General features: G+C 41.7%; 1 protein-coding gene across 2 annotated transcripts in view; it reads left to right on the top strand.

Annotated features, from left to right (window-relative positions):
• Positions 1-7882, top strand: part of FRMD3 (FERM domain containing 3) — a 124909-nt gene extending 117027 nt beyond the window's left edge. For both annotated transcript variants that reach the window (XM_081930593.1, XM_081930592.1), the window contains one exon: positions 3907-7882. In XM_081930593.1, the coding sequence (XP_081786719.1) occupies positions 3907-4505 (599 nt within the window). In that variant the 3' untranslated portion in view covers positions 4506-7882. The remainder of the gene's footprint in view (positions 1-3906) is intronic.
• The last annotated feature ends 5269 nt before the right edge of the window (positions 7883-13151 follow it).

Raw genomic sequence — 13151 nt, 5'->3', positions numbered from 1 at the left:
ATAATAATAATAATAATAATAATAATAATAATAATAATAATAATATCAAAAGAGAAGGCACAACCAAGCAATCCTCAACTCTCTCCGAAGGCTACCATGTAAGCAGAGCTCTTAACAGTGCCTAAACGTATTCAGTGCTGAAGCTCTGAAGGCCACTTTAGGGAGGGCAATTCAGTTTGGGACTACAACTCCCCCCATCCCTAGCTAACAGGACCAGTGGTCAGGGATGATGGGAATTGTAGTCCCAAAATAACTGGAGGGCTGAGTTTGCCTATGCCTGTTTTAGAGAGATCAGCAAAGTCGAAAGCAAAGCATCAGGTTCTGAGAGAAGATCCCAGGCAGAAAGGACTCAATGAGTGGAAGTTGGGCAGAGCTGCTCTGATGGGAAGATGTCTGGGGTGTCAGATGGAGCTAGCCTCTTCTTCAATGTCTGTGTCTAGAATCCTCTATCCATCCATTGCTGTTGACTAAAAACCACACAGGTATTTCCAGTATCTGATATCTGGCCCCATCAAAGCATATACAGTTACTGGGGTTGCATGAGTCAGGCAAGTACACATGGCACCCTATTGCAGCTGTCAGTATCTCTTTAGAAAAGATCTCTAGCTAAGGTCCCATTCACATATACTGCCAGCAGTAAATTGCTTCCCATTCACACCTTAGAGAGGGTCATTGTAAGAAAGATGGAGAATTCTGATGCTACACTACTGCTGGTTGCTGATGGAGAACGTTGCCCACTCAGTGCCACCATAAGGAGGTGGACTATCATGGATGCTAAGTCTGGATTCAATTGATAGGAAATGGTGTTTGGATAAGCACGATTCTGCTAATTCATCTACGGAAAAGCAGTGTTGGTGGTAGAATGCACTTCATGGTGGTTATTAATACTACATCAACTATGTCACTATGCAGGGAATTAAGAATTGCTGGTTCGCTGCCCAGCACCTGCATGAAACAGCTGGGAATGCATATATGCCTTTATCAGACACAGAAAAGATTGAAATCTCAAGATGAAAGCCAAATGAAACTGTTGCTGCTCAAAGTACCAGTGTGACTACAGAAAATGTTTTAGACAATGAGAAGATGTAATGATAGCAGTAGAATTTACATCTAGGTCAGCAGCCATTCTGAGATAATTTATAAGTTCAGTGTCACATGTGCCATTTAAATGATTGATGAATCTGTGGTGTGTGTAAGACAGAAATGCAATTTTCATTGACTCTGCACAATATTTTAATTTATGGTATTGCAGGTAGAAAAATGCATGTACGGTTCCACTTCAATCTTCCTACTGCAGTTTTACCTTTGAACAGATGCATTCTGCCTGAAATGCTTTATTAGTTTTCTGCTTCTTTCTCCATATAGAACTGTATACATTTGGGGAAAGCTGTGGCTCTGTAAATTTGACACGTCAGTTATATGCTTTAAATACATCAGCTATTTCCTTCACTCTCCCTTGCTCTGGTCTCCTGAAACCGATGTGGTTGGAAAAAATTATTATCATTTGTAGCAGTGTGTTTTTGCCCTTGAAATGGACATGTGGGCCTATATATTCACACCGACACTGCTATACATATTTCTATCCTTTTTTGGGGGGGGGGGGAAACGCTGATAAGGCTTTCTTTGGAGTTTGCCAGTTTCACCCACAGGCCAGAGAAGAACATGGATGAAATTGACAATTGTCTCCACCCCAGAGACTAGAATGGAAGGACAGTGAGGAAAATGGCAAGGAGGAGAGTGGGCAGATATTATAGAAAGGGTGATACACACTGAACCAGTTTGCACATAACACTAAACCAAGCTATGATTTAGCATGAATGTGTAGGCTTCCAGGGAGAAGAGTGTGGTCATGTTGCAATGTGTTTGGTGCTGGTCTTTAAGCCATGGTTTGGCATAGTGCACTCATGGAACCCTGGCTTGTGGTTTATCTCAATCCAGACCAACCATGAGCTGTAACCAAAGTTTCGTGATTTGTTCTGGTCACCGGGCAGTACGGAAGACAAGTGTGCTTTCTCTTCTTACAGCCGAAGAAAGTGTAGAAACAGTTGAAAAGCATAGATTTTGTACATTGGTAATACGTTCTCAGGTGACCATTAAGTACTTGAAAATGAATGCGTGATTTTGATTTAGGAGCTGCAACATCTCGCAAAAAGTTTATTTGTTTCACTATCTATTCTCCCCTTTCACCATCTAAATAGCTGCATTTGTATAAATGGCATTCTGAGCCTTACAAAACAGAAAATAATTATTCCCCCCGCATTGTGCTGTGCATACTCAGATAACTGATTTGGAAGAACAATAATTCATCATGTTTATGTGGGGGCACATTAGTAACCTTAATCTCATGTTAATCATTCAGGAATGGTAACTGATGATAGGATCTAGGAATTCTGCCAAATTTGTGCACAACATAGTTGGTCATGCAGTTGCTTCACTTCAGTTCCATCTGAAAAAAATCCTGTTCTCCGCAGTTGGAGTCTAAATACTTATTTTGCAGAAGCTGAGATTGGGATAGTGTTTCTGCAGTTCATGAATAGTGAATGCATGTAGATAATACAAGCTGAGATTTTTAATTGCTTTGTGTGTGCTTTCTATTAGTGCTTATCTGAGTTTAATGTTTCTCTTACATAATTAATTCAAATGGAACAGTGTTATGAAGTTTGATACCAAAACCAGAGCTTTCAATGAATTTTGATTTCTTGAACTTTGCCTTTGAGCTTTCTCCTTCTTTTCTATTGTCTAACCTAATTTGCAAGAGGGCATGATGGGGGTGGGAAGGTATATGGGATGAGTACAGTTATCATGGTACTAGTGAAAATAGCTAAGACATGATGCAGACACAATGTTGAAGGGGGAAATGTAAAAGCCAAAGTGAAAAATAACCAAAATGTGTTGATATCAAATAGTTCTATAAAGATTTATTTAAATTCACAATTACTGAAATATTTACAAAATTATAAACAAATAATTTCCCCTAAAACTCTTACAGCAAAGGTGTATTGCTGCATTTTAAACATATTGCTACTAGGATTACAGATCACACTGAAATGTAAACATTGTGGATTAAAACTCAGATTGGCAGACACATTTCAACTTCTTGGTCTTCTTTGGTGGCCAAATACAGAAAACAGTGTTTGCTCCTTCTAAGTTCAGTCAGAGTTCAGGTTTGCATTCATTCACACATGTGTTATTTAAGAAAAAAATATGTCATATTTTAATTCATCTTTTTTTCATGTTTAAGGCACTCCACTAACAATAGTCTCTACACAGAGATGTATAATCTTATAAGAGGGAAGAAGTTTTTTAAAAGTTTATTTTTAAATAACCTTTTTATCAGATCCCTTACTCATAGAACTCTTTTCAGTCAGGTTTGAAGTTAAAAGACAGAAGTACGACCTTAATGTTTTATTGCACACAACACTGTATTATGTAGTATCTTGTCACATGGAACAGTGATTTATTATTCTGTCCTGAGAAACAGTATCATAAAGTTGGGAGAATATCTATTTTTATATGTATATATTGTAACCAACAGATGCTAAACTAATGCTGCATATTATTACACATTTTTCAGCAGATACATGTTGAATGTATCTGACAATACAAAGAACCGCTTGATTTCAAAACTATGGTTGCTGCCAACTGTGCAGTAACTTAACATTACCTTCAAAGTTTGCAAAATGTAGATTTGCATTTCTATTTTTTTAATATTCTAATATATACATATCACAATAGATTGAGTTGAAAAGTTAAGAAGATCCATTCATGTCAGTTAGAATTTTGAGTTCAGCAATTTTTCATTTTATGAGCACTTGTTTCTGGAACCTTTCTTGTACTATTTTGTTAACATCTCTTTGAAATGTTTCACTGAGAGCTTAAATAGTCTATTTTAATTCTATTTTATAGGTATCCAGCTGCCCAAAGAAGATGATGTATCAATACCTATGATATCTAACTCTCCTGCTAAGGAGGCAGATGATAGTTCAGATCTGTCTATCGAGGAGGATGAGAAAATCAAGGAAGAGCCTTTAACAATATCGGAATTGATGTACAATCCAAGCAGCAGCTTGCTCCCCACTCCTGTTAATGATGAGGAGATTGATCTGCTTTTTCAAACCTCCCCAAGGGCAGACCATGAAAAAGAAGATACGGATTCATTTGAGGAACTGGAGGCAGATGAAAATGCCTTTTTGGTTGCAGAAGAGGAGGAGCTGAAAGAAGCCAGGAAAGCACTTAGGTGGAGCTATAACTTTTTGATGGGCAACATGAAGATAAATGCTGTCCTGAAGAGTTTTTCCAGACTTCTTCTTGTTGGGCTTGGAATAATCCTGGTTGTTTTCCCTCTTCTACTTGTGCTCTTGGAATCAGATCTCGATATCTCCTTCCTCCATGAAATCCGCCAGACTCCAGAGTTTCGGCAGTTTCACATTGAATATTACTGTCCTCTTAGGCAGTGGGTGGCCTGCAAAGTAGACTTTGTTAGCCATTTGCTTGGCAGCTCCTAAAAATTAAGAATATGCGACATGACTAAGGGCTATATTCAAAACTAGTGAATTTCAGTCAGTGCTAGGTGCTCATAAACATATTTAAGGCCATCAGCAAGTAGTTCTTCATTTTTAATCCATAATGGACCTATGAAGTTCTTAAGTTTCCTTTTAATAATTGAATTATTGATTTAGCTACATGGTGGCCTTTCAGTAACCAAAAAGCAGTTATTTTTTTCTTGCTTGCTTGTTTTTATCAATGACTGAATAGAACAGAAATTTATCATCTCTACCATTACAAGCCATGATGTACTAAATTTAATTAGCGACAAAAAGAGGGTGATGCGTTTGAATATACTCCTTAGTGAAACAATCTCCACTAACCAATGCCTATACAAGCAATGTTGATTGCTGAGGTTTTCTTTCTTGGTTTGAATTTTCATTAAAAAAATAATAATATTTTTATGTGTTTACAAAATTTTGGTAAATTTTTAGCAAAGTCAACTTCTGAAGATATTTAAGTGTACAGATTACTAAAATAAATGCACAAAGGCATGTCTTGGTTTTTTAAAATGTTTTAGCAAAGTTTTTTTTAAAGATTGAAGAATGGGGTTCTCAGACATCTGCACAAGGTGGTGAGTAGATGAGGGGGAAAGTAGGCAGGGTCTGCTAGATAGAGTTGAAATGACAATACCATGTTTCTAAGGTCCAAACTACACATTGCAAAGCAAACATGGAATTCCCTTACAATGGTGATGTAGGGGTTTCTTGCAGGGTTGAATTAACTGGCAGAAAGAAGTGCTTAAGCCTTCTTGTGCCCAACTGTTCTCTCTCTTACCATGGTCATTTCCCAATGCTCTCCCACCTTGGTAGGCTCCAAGACTTGGAGATGCCCAGCTGTATGGGAAAACAGCCTAGAGGGGAAATATGCAGGAAAGAATCTTTAATTAAGCTCTTCTTTCTGTTCATTGATCCTGCCCAGCAAATCTCTATCGCCCTTGCAATCACGTCAACTGCCAGATATTTTGGCTTTCCAAATGCATGACATATAATGTGTAGTTCTGTCCTGGCAGTTCTAAAGCTGAAGAGAGGTGAGTACTTTTCATAAGATGACAGTTCAGCTATTCCTGTGGTTCACCACTTGACTCAATGGTAATGAAAGGTCTTTGCAGGGCAGTGGAAGTATGGTTCTGTAAGAGTTTTTCGGATTAACTGTAGATTGTTGTACATAACATAGAAACATGCAGATATAAAAAACAAAAAGTCTAGGTAGGCCTACTTAAATATATAGAACATAAAAATACACTGGTCTCTAAAAACAGAGACAGACTTTATGAAATGCATCCTACCCCCTGAATCCCAAGCATCTAAAGATGATTTTCTTAGTTCTTGATACCTTTTATTACTATTTCATCATGATGTATCCCAGAGTTTCTTAGTTCTTGATTCCACTCATTACTGTTCCATCATGATAAATCCTGAGTCACCGTTTTATGTTATTATTTCTTGTGCATGCTAACTCTCTTACCTAATATAAGTGACAATGGATGCACATAGTTCGCTCATAAATGTGTCCCTATGACAGTGGTGTGTGGTTATCTTCGTTGTCTTTGATGTGCTGGAGGTTTTGTGCCTGTGTAGCTCCAAGTACTTCTAAGAGGCTATAAATGCATAAAACCTCACGTGTGTAGAAAAGATCAGTAAGTCCCAGTGCCCAACTTTGGGGAAAAACAAAACAAAAATACTTTGTATTCTCCAGTTCGGATTTCCTGACACAGGACTATTCCCCCCTGTATCTAACTGTATCAACTGCAGGACTCTTAAAGCCAATAGACTGATTTTCTGCCAGTATGAAAAACACAACATTCGTTCCATTATTGCTGTAAGAATTGCTGCTATTTATGATTTTTATGGAATTTATCAGTGTATAAAGTACTCAATTTTTTTAAAAAAAACCATTTCCCCTCACAACAACCTATTGTGGTAAGGTTATAAGGTTGTTGTGTATCATTTAACCAGTTGAGCCTTCATAGTGTTTCATCCATGAGGAGTGTGAATCATGTTTAACATGTGAAAGCAGCACAATCTAAGTCACAACTGAATGTGATTAAGCCCTTCTTATTCATCTGCAACCCATTGATGCTCAACTGCACATCAGATTGTGTCTGTAATTTGCCCAATGAAGGCTTAGCAATTCTTTCCTGGGGAAACATCAGGCACTCTGGTGAAGCTTCATATATATTCTCTAGCTCTAGAGAATGTAAGTAGCTGTTGGATCAGGAGGTAAAACTGCAATTTGTTTCCTCTTTTTGAGCAGTTGGCTAATTTAGAATTGGGGGGGGGGCAATTTACATTTGCTTGCCCCCTATCCCTTTAAAAGGTACCAGATATCTTTTTAGAATATTCTTTTTTCAACAGTAACTATCTGCTGTTCTCTGCCTCTCTTAAACCGTCAGTTCCCTTGCAAACAGTTGCTGATCAATAGTTTTTATTGCATATTTAATTCTTTAACAACTCCTAGCTGAATCCTTTCTATTGAAACATAAATCCACTTAGGACACATCTGCCTTTGGTTCCCAAAACAAAGATAACAGACACCTGCATTTTAGGCACTATGATGATAGAATTAGGCAATACAGACTTCGCATATTGTGGACTAAAATAAAACCAAGTTCTATTCTGAGTCCTACAGATATATAAATTTACTGAGCCCCTTAATTATAATCACTTAGGTTCCTGGCTTCTAAAATGTAGTCTTGTTGATGTCATAGAGCTCCAGGAACATTAGAAACATTTGTTTGTATGATTTGATTAGGGAAGGGTTGGGTTGCATGAGGAACAGATTACCTCAGAGAATGGACTGTGCAATAAGGGTACATGTAGGGTTAGATGCAAGTGTATGTACATGAATGTCTAGATGTATATACACATCCTTGATCCTGTAGAGCTTTCCCAAGGTGAATTCTACGGAATTATGGACACACCTTTTCTACATAACAGAGAGAACAGAGAAGCTGGGAGAGAGTGTGTATATAATCAACAGCATGTACTGCATAGACTGAAGCAAAGTCTTGTCTCCAGTACTGGAAGTGTCTGGCATACGAAGAGTCCATAGGTACAGTATTGTGTATTTCTGTCTGTGCTTGGAATATATTGTAAAACGTTATGTACTTGAAATCTATTTTGTGATTTGTCTAATATTTATAAACACAACTCTGGGAAGAATTAAATGGGGTTTATTTCGTTAAATGCAAACACACACAAAAATCTAGGGGGAAATGTACCTGTAAACTTGGGCCTTATCTTTGTAAAGTTCACATTTCTATGTCAACATCTTGATTGTTTTATATGTTACTATAATGACAGGACTCCCTAATAAAAGTATGTTGAAAAAGCCATTCTTCAATGTTATGCTCCTTATTGTGCAATAAAGTTCTTTGCAGAAGGAGAGTCGCTGCGTTATTATTGCTTGCATCATAATCATCACATTTAGAGGGGAAAACACATTAATGGCACAGTCCTCAGACTTGATATGCTAGCATGGGGCATAGGATAAGGCGTGCTGACGGTTGTAACAGCCCATGTAATGATGTCACTACTGGAAGATACAACAGCAGTATTTAGAGTGAGACCGTAATAAATCTACACCTACATGAAATTAAACTCACACCATATTATTCACGGCAATTATGTTTACTATATTTCAGAAACGGCCACCCAACTTCTTCGAATCATTCCATCAGCGCTTTCCAGGTAGAATGATTCCCCCTCTCCTCCCCCTGTGTTCCTTTGGGGGTTCCTTTGACACACACCCCTAGCCAATTTGAGGGGCTGGTGGGGGGAGCAGAGGAAGGAAAATTCAATTGCGCAAATGGAAATCTTTGCACAGAGCTTCTGATGTTGGGGCTGGCCCTATGTATGGCATGCAAGAGGAACTCGCTTTGGTACCTTCTTTATTTATAACTAATAGACAGTGGCCAGCATTGCTTGGGAATTCTAACAAGAAAGAAAATCAGTGCAATTTTGAAACCAGTGGTTAAAATCTGTGCAGCTCTTAAAGGTTCAGTCCATCATCTTGATTCAAAATGGCACCCAAACAATGACAAAAACCTGCTCCTTGATCTCAGGAACTATCATGCAAAACTTGCTTGATAGCTTAAGAGGTGTGAAAATCCACCGGGAACAGGCAAAGAAACAACACTTTCCAAAATATATAGTAGATACCCATTTATATTTATTACATCCAGACTTTCTTCTAAATAGCATGCATTCTATCCTCCCGTCGATCTTTGGTGCCTTAGGAGAAAATATGCTAAAAGGAATATGTATTTGAGAGTTAGGTATACTTGGCAATGGCATCCTGACAATGAACCACTCATGGTTTTACTTATCATACTTAAAAAGTTTAGAGAAAAATCAAGAGAATATGTCTTTGTAAAATGGGGATGGTTCCACTTCAGGAATTTTGTTTCATGAAAGCATCACACAGATGGTAAGTGAAACCAAACAATGATGCGTGAGTGCCATCTTCTGACCTTTTAGCATAATCCTTGTCTAATGGATGCTGATTACATTTATTACCCAGCCTTCACCAGCAGGTTCCAGGACAGGGTATAACAGATCACAGTCACAGGACTAACATAACATCCATTATGAATACAGTACCAAAAACCATCCTGGGTTAATATATTAGGCAATTAAAGGTAAAGGTAAAGGTACCCCTGCCCGTACGGGCCAGTCTTGACAGACTCTGGGGTTGTGCGCCCATCTCACTCAAGAGGCCAGGGGCCAGCGCTGTCCGAAGACACTTCCGGGTCACGTGGCCAGCGTGACATCGCTGCTCTGGCGAGCCAGAGCCGCACACGGAAACGCCGTTTACCTTCCCGCTGGTAAGCGGTCCCTATTTATCTACTTGCACCCGGAGGTGCTTTCGAACTGCTAGGTTGGCAGGCGCTGGGACTGAGCAGCGGGAGCGCGGAAACCCTTAATAAAAAAGAATGGCTAATTTGAAAATTAGGATTTGGATGATTTTTGATGGAGATGTCAGGGATTGAACCCAGGACCTTCTGCATGCAAATCAGATGCTCCACCACTAAGCTGTGACCCTTCCCTCAGCTTCGCTGCGGTGATAGGGATAAGGCAAGGGATGGAACAGAGGCAGTCCAGATCACCCAGTACTAGGCAACCATAATAAGCTAACTGCAATCCTATTCATGTCTATTCTAAATGAAATTCCCATTGAGATCAATTATTCCCAAGTGGGTATAGTTTTGTAGCCTTAATGTCTCCGAACTGGAGTTTGGTTTCCCTCTGTTTAGTCATTTGGTACACATACAATTTTGACATTTTATATTTTGGAGTTAATTCGTACAACACATTTTTCTCTGCAGGACCGGTTCTAAGCATGCATAGATATGTGCTGATATCAGTGCTTTTTGGGGCGGGGGGACACAGGGATACGCATACCCCTAAACATTGTGAATCTAAGTTTGGCCTCACTGAGGGGCAGTATTTCAATATGAGTAGGAAAATGAGAGTACCCCTAAACATTTTTTTTTAAAAGCACTGGCTGATATGAACAAATGTAATGCATGAACTGGGCGACTGCAGTTGGTCAGCAGAATTGGCGTACAGTGGTACCTTGGGTTACAGATGCTTCAGGTTATAGACTCCGCTAACCCAGAAATATTACCTCGGGTTAAGAACGGACCTCCGGAACGAATTAAGTTCTTAACCCGAGGTACCATTGTAGTCACAAAAGCTGCAGCACATATGGAATTTGCTACTGACCATCAGTGCTTTTTTTAAAGAAAAAAACGGTACCGGTACTCACCGTGAAGTGCCACACTATTAACACACTTAAAACATTGTCCAGTGATAGTACAGAACATGAAACTGCCTTAAACAGGGACAACGGGTCAGTCCAGCCCAGTCTTGCCTCCTGTGGCTCAAGGAGGCTCTCACAGGGACCCAAGCAGAAATCTCTCCAGGCCTGCAGCCTGTGATCCTTTTAACTGGAAATGCAGGGGTTGACCGGGAAACCTATATGCAAAACATGGGCTGAACCCCTGAGTGATGGGTCCTCTCCACTTAGAAAAGTAAGAGAAAAACAAAGCTACCCACCCCAACATTATTTTGAAACAAGCTTTTAAAAAGGCAGAAAAACAAACACACAGAGAGACCACTCCAGGATTGTAAAAGAAATACGCAACTGTCTTTGGTAAATCACTGAAATGCCTGTGGAACAACTAAAGTAAAATAGCTTGATGTTGGGACTACTAGCAACAATGGCTTAAATTGCAAAGGATAATCTTACTATGGAAATATTGGATGCACAGATTACTTAGTCTCTAGTAGACTATATAAAGTCAGAGAAAAATACTTGTTTTGGAATTTGAGTGAAGCTTGGATTACTCCCACATAAGATTGAACTCCCACATAAGAAATAAACTGAAACTGGAGAGGGGTGTTCAACTAAGGCTTGTTCAGAAGAGTCCCCGTGAAATTAACAGATTTAACTTAATCCTGTTCATTAAGTATTTGTGCACTACTGCAGCCAGTCTTTATGCAGGACTCCAGGGTCCTTGGGTTCAAAATGAGGAAGCACAGCTGTCTATGGAGGCATTTCTGACAGCAATGGCAATCAAAGCTAATAAAAAACTGAGCCACTCTGAGCACCTCTCCCATTCATGCTTCCTAATAATTTGGAGATATTACATGAAGTCTTACAGGGGTAAGACCAAAAATAAAAGCTGTCCATCTCATACTGCCGATATGCAAGTCAATGGTGCAACAAAACCATGTCCAGTTCTGGTTGCCTTGCCCAGAGAGCTGGAAAAGGTTGAGAACAGGGTAAGCAAAATACTCAAGGGGTTGGATGAAGGGTTGAGGCATCTGGGGCTTTTTAGTTGGGGTGTGTGCGCGCGTGTTACAGGTGTAGAGAAGTTATGCAAGGCGTAAAAGATGAAGAGAGCACAGCAGAGGTTATATTTTCTGAGAATCTTCTGGAAAAATAATCTCTCAAAGAACCTGTTGATGGCATTTATACTGTTGAGAGTGTATTAACATAAGGTCTCTGTGTGTGGTTTGGGAGCTGCAGAGTCAGGGGGAAAACAATGCTGTCCAGGGTTGTAAAGACTGTGGAGAGAATAACTGGGTGCACTCTTCCCACCTTGGATCAAATCCAGTGGCGTAGCGTGGGTTGTCAGCACCCGGGGCAAGGCAAGTAATTTGCACCCCCTAACCCGTGGATTTGCGCCCCCTAACCCGTGGATTTGCGCCCCCTAACCCCCAGATGTTGCGCCCGGTGCGGCCGCCCCCCTGCACCCCCCACGCTACGCCACTGATCAAATTTATGCTTCCAGGTGTCATAAGAAAGCTGCAGAGAAAGCGCAGGATAGTGCGCACCCTGGAAATTATCTCTTTCAGCTTCTGCCTTCTGAAAGAAGGTCCCAGGTTATAAAGACTAGGGCTAGCCGCCTGAGAAACAGTTTCTATCCAAATGCGATTTTGGTTTTAAACGCAGGGTAAGGTAGTCTTTGGACACAGGTGGCGCTGTGGGTTAAAGCCTCAGCGCCTAGGACTTGCCGATCGAAAGGTCGGCGGTTCGAATCCCTGCGGCGGGGTGCGCTCCTGCTGCTCGGTCCCAGCGCCTGCCAACCTAGCAGTTTGAAAGCACCTCCGGGTGCAAGTAGATAAATAGGGACCGCTTACCAGCGGGAAGGTAAACGGCGTTTCCGTGTGCGGCTCTGGCTCGCCAGAGCAGCGATGTCACACTGGCCACGTGACCCGGAAGTGTCTCCGGACAGCGCTGGCCCCTGGCCTCTTAAGTGAGATGGGCGCACAACCCCAGAGTCTGGCAAGACTGGCCCGTACGGGCAGGGGTGCCTTTACCTTACTAAGGTAGTCTTTATGTGAGTATATTGTATTCAATTACGGGGTATCAGAGTTTTTAGGGGCTGACCAGGCTGGGATAGCAGGCTTGTGGGTTTCTGAATGTCTGATGTAGATTTTTTTCAAGTTCGTTGTTCTGCATGGGGCAATGACAATAATGATTATCCTCTCGTATTGTAACTCTCTCACCCAACTGCCATGACCGATAACGAAGTGGAAGAAGAAAGCTCATTTTCTTCGTCAGGGTCATGGCGCCTCCTAGTGGAGCCAGCAGCCTGGGCCGCTTTTTATTCCCTTTCCTCGAAGCCCCTCGAGCCTCCATCTCCTCAGCGCGTCGAACTCGCAAGAAAGTCCAAAGTGTTCCCAGGGAATTTGGCGGCGCCCCGGCAGGGAAGCCCGGCTCCCCTGCGCCATATGCCAAGGCAGCTGGACCCTCTTTCCGGAGCGGGCTCGAGCTGGCGACCGCACGACACCGGCGCGGGGAGTAGCGAGGAGAGCCGCTTGGCGCCGCTGAAACGAGAAGCGCTGAGGGAAAACCCGACGTCCCTCTTCGGAGGCTGAGCCGCCTCCCCGCCCGCTTTGCCGACTCCACCCCCAGCGGCCGGTTTCCACGGGGACCAGAGCCCCGCGCCGGAGGCAGAAGGAGGCGGCTGAGGCGCCACCCGCAGCCTCCCTGCCTGGCTGCTCCTGCGGGTCGGGGCTGGAGAGGCGCCGCGCGGGACGGAGCTCCCTGGCGAACCGCGGCGCCCTTCTCCCCGCGCTGAGCGCCTCGCG

This window comes from Podarcis melisellensis (genome assembly GCF_964234715.1).
Source record: "Podarcis melisellensis genome assembly, chromosome: 11".
Taxonomy (NCBI): Eukaryota; Metazoa; Chordata; class Lepidosauria; order Squamata; family Lacertidae; genus Podarcis; species Podarcis melisellensis.
This window is presented reverse-complemented; position numbering and strand designations above follow the sequence as displayed.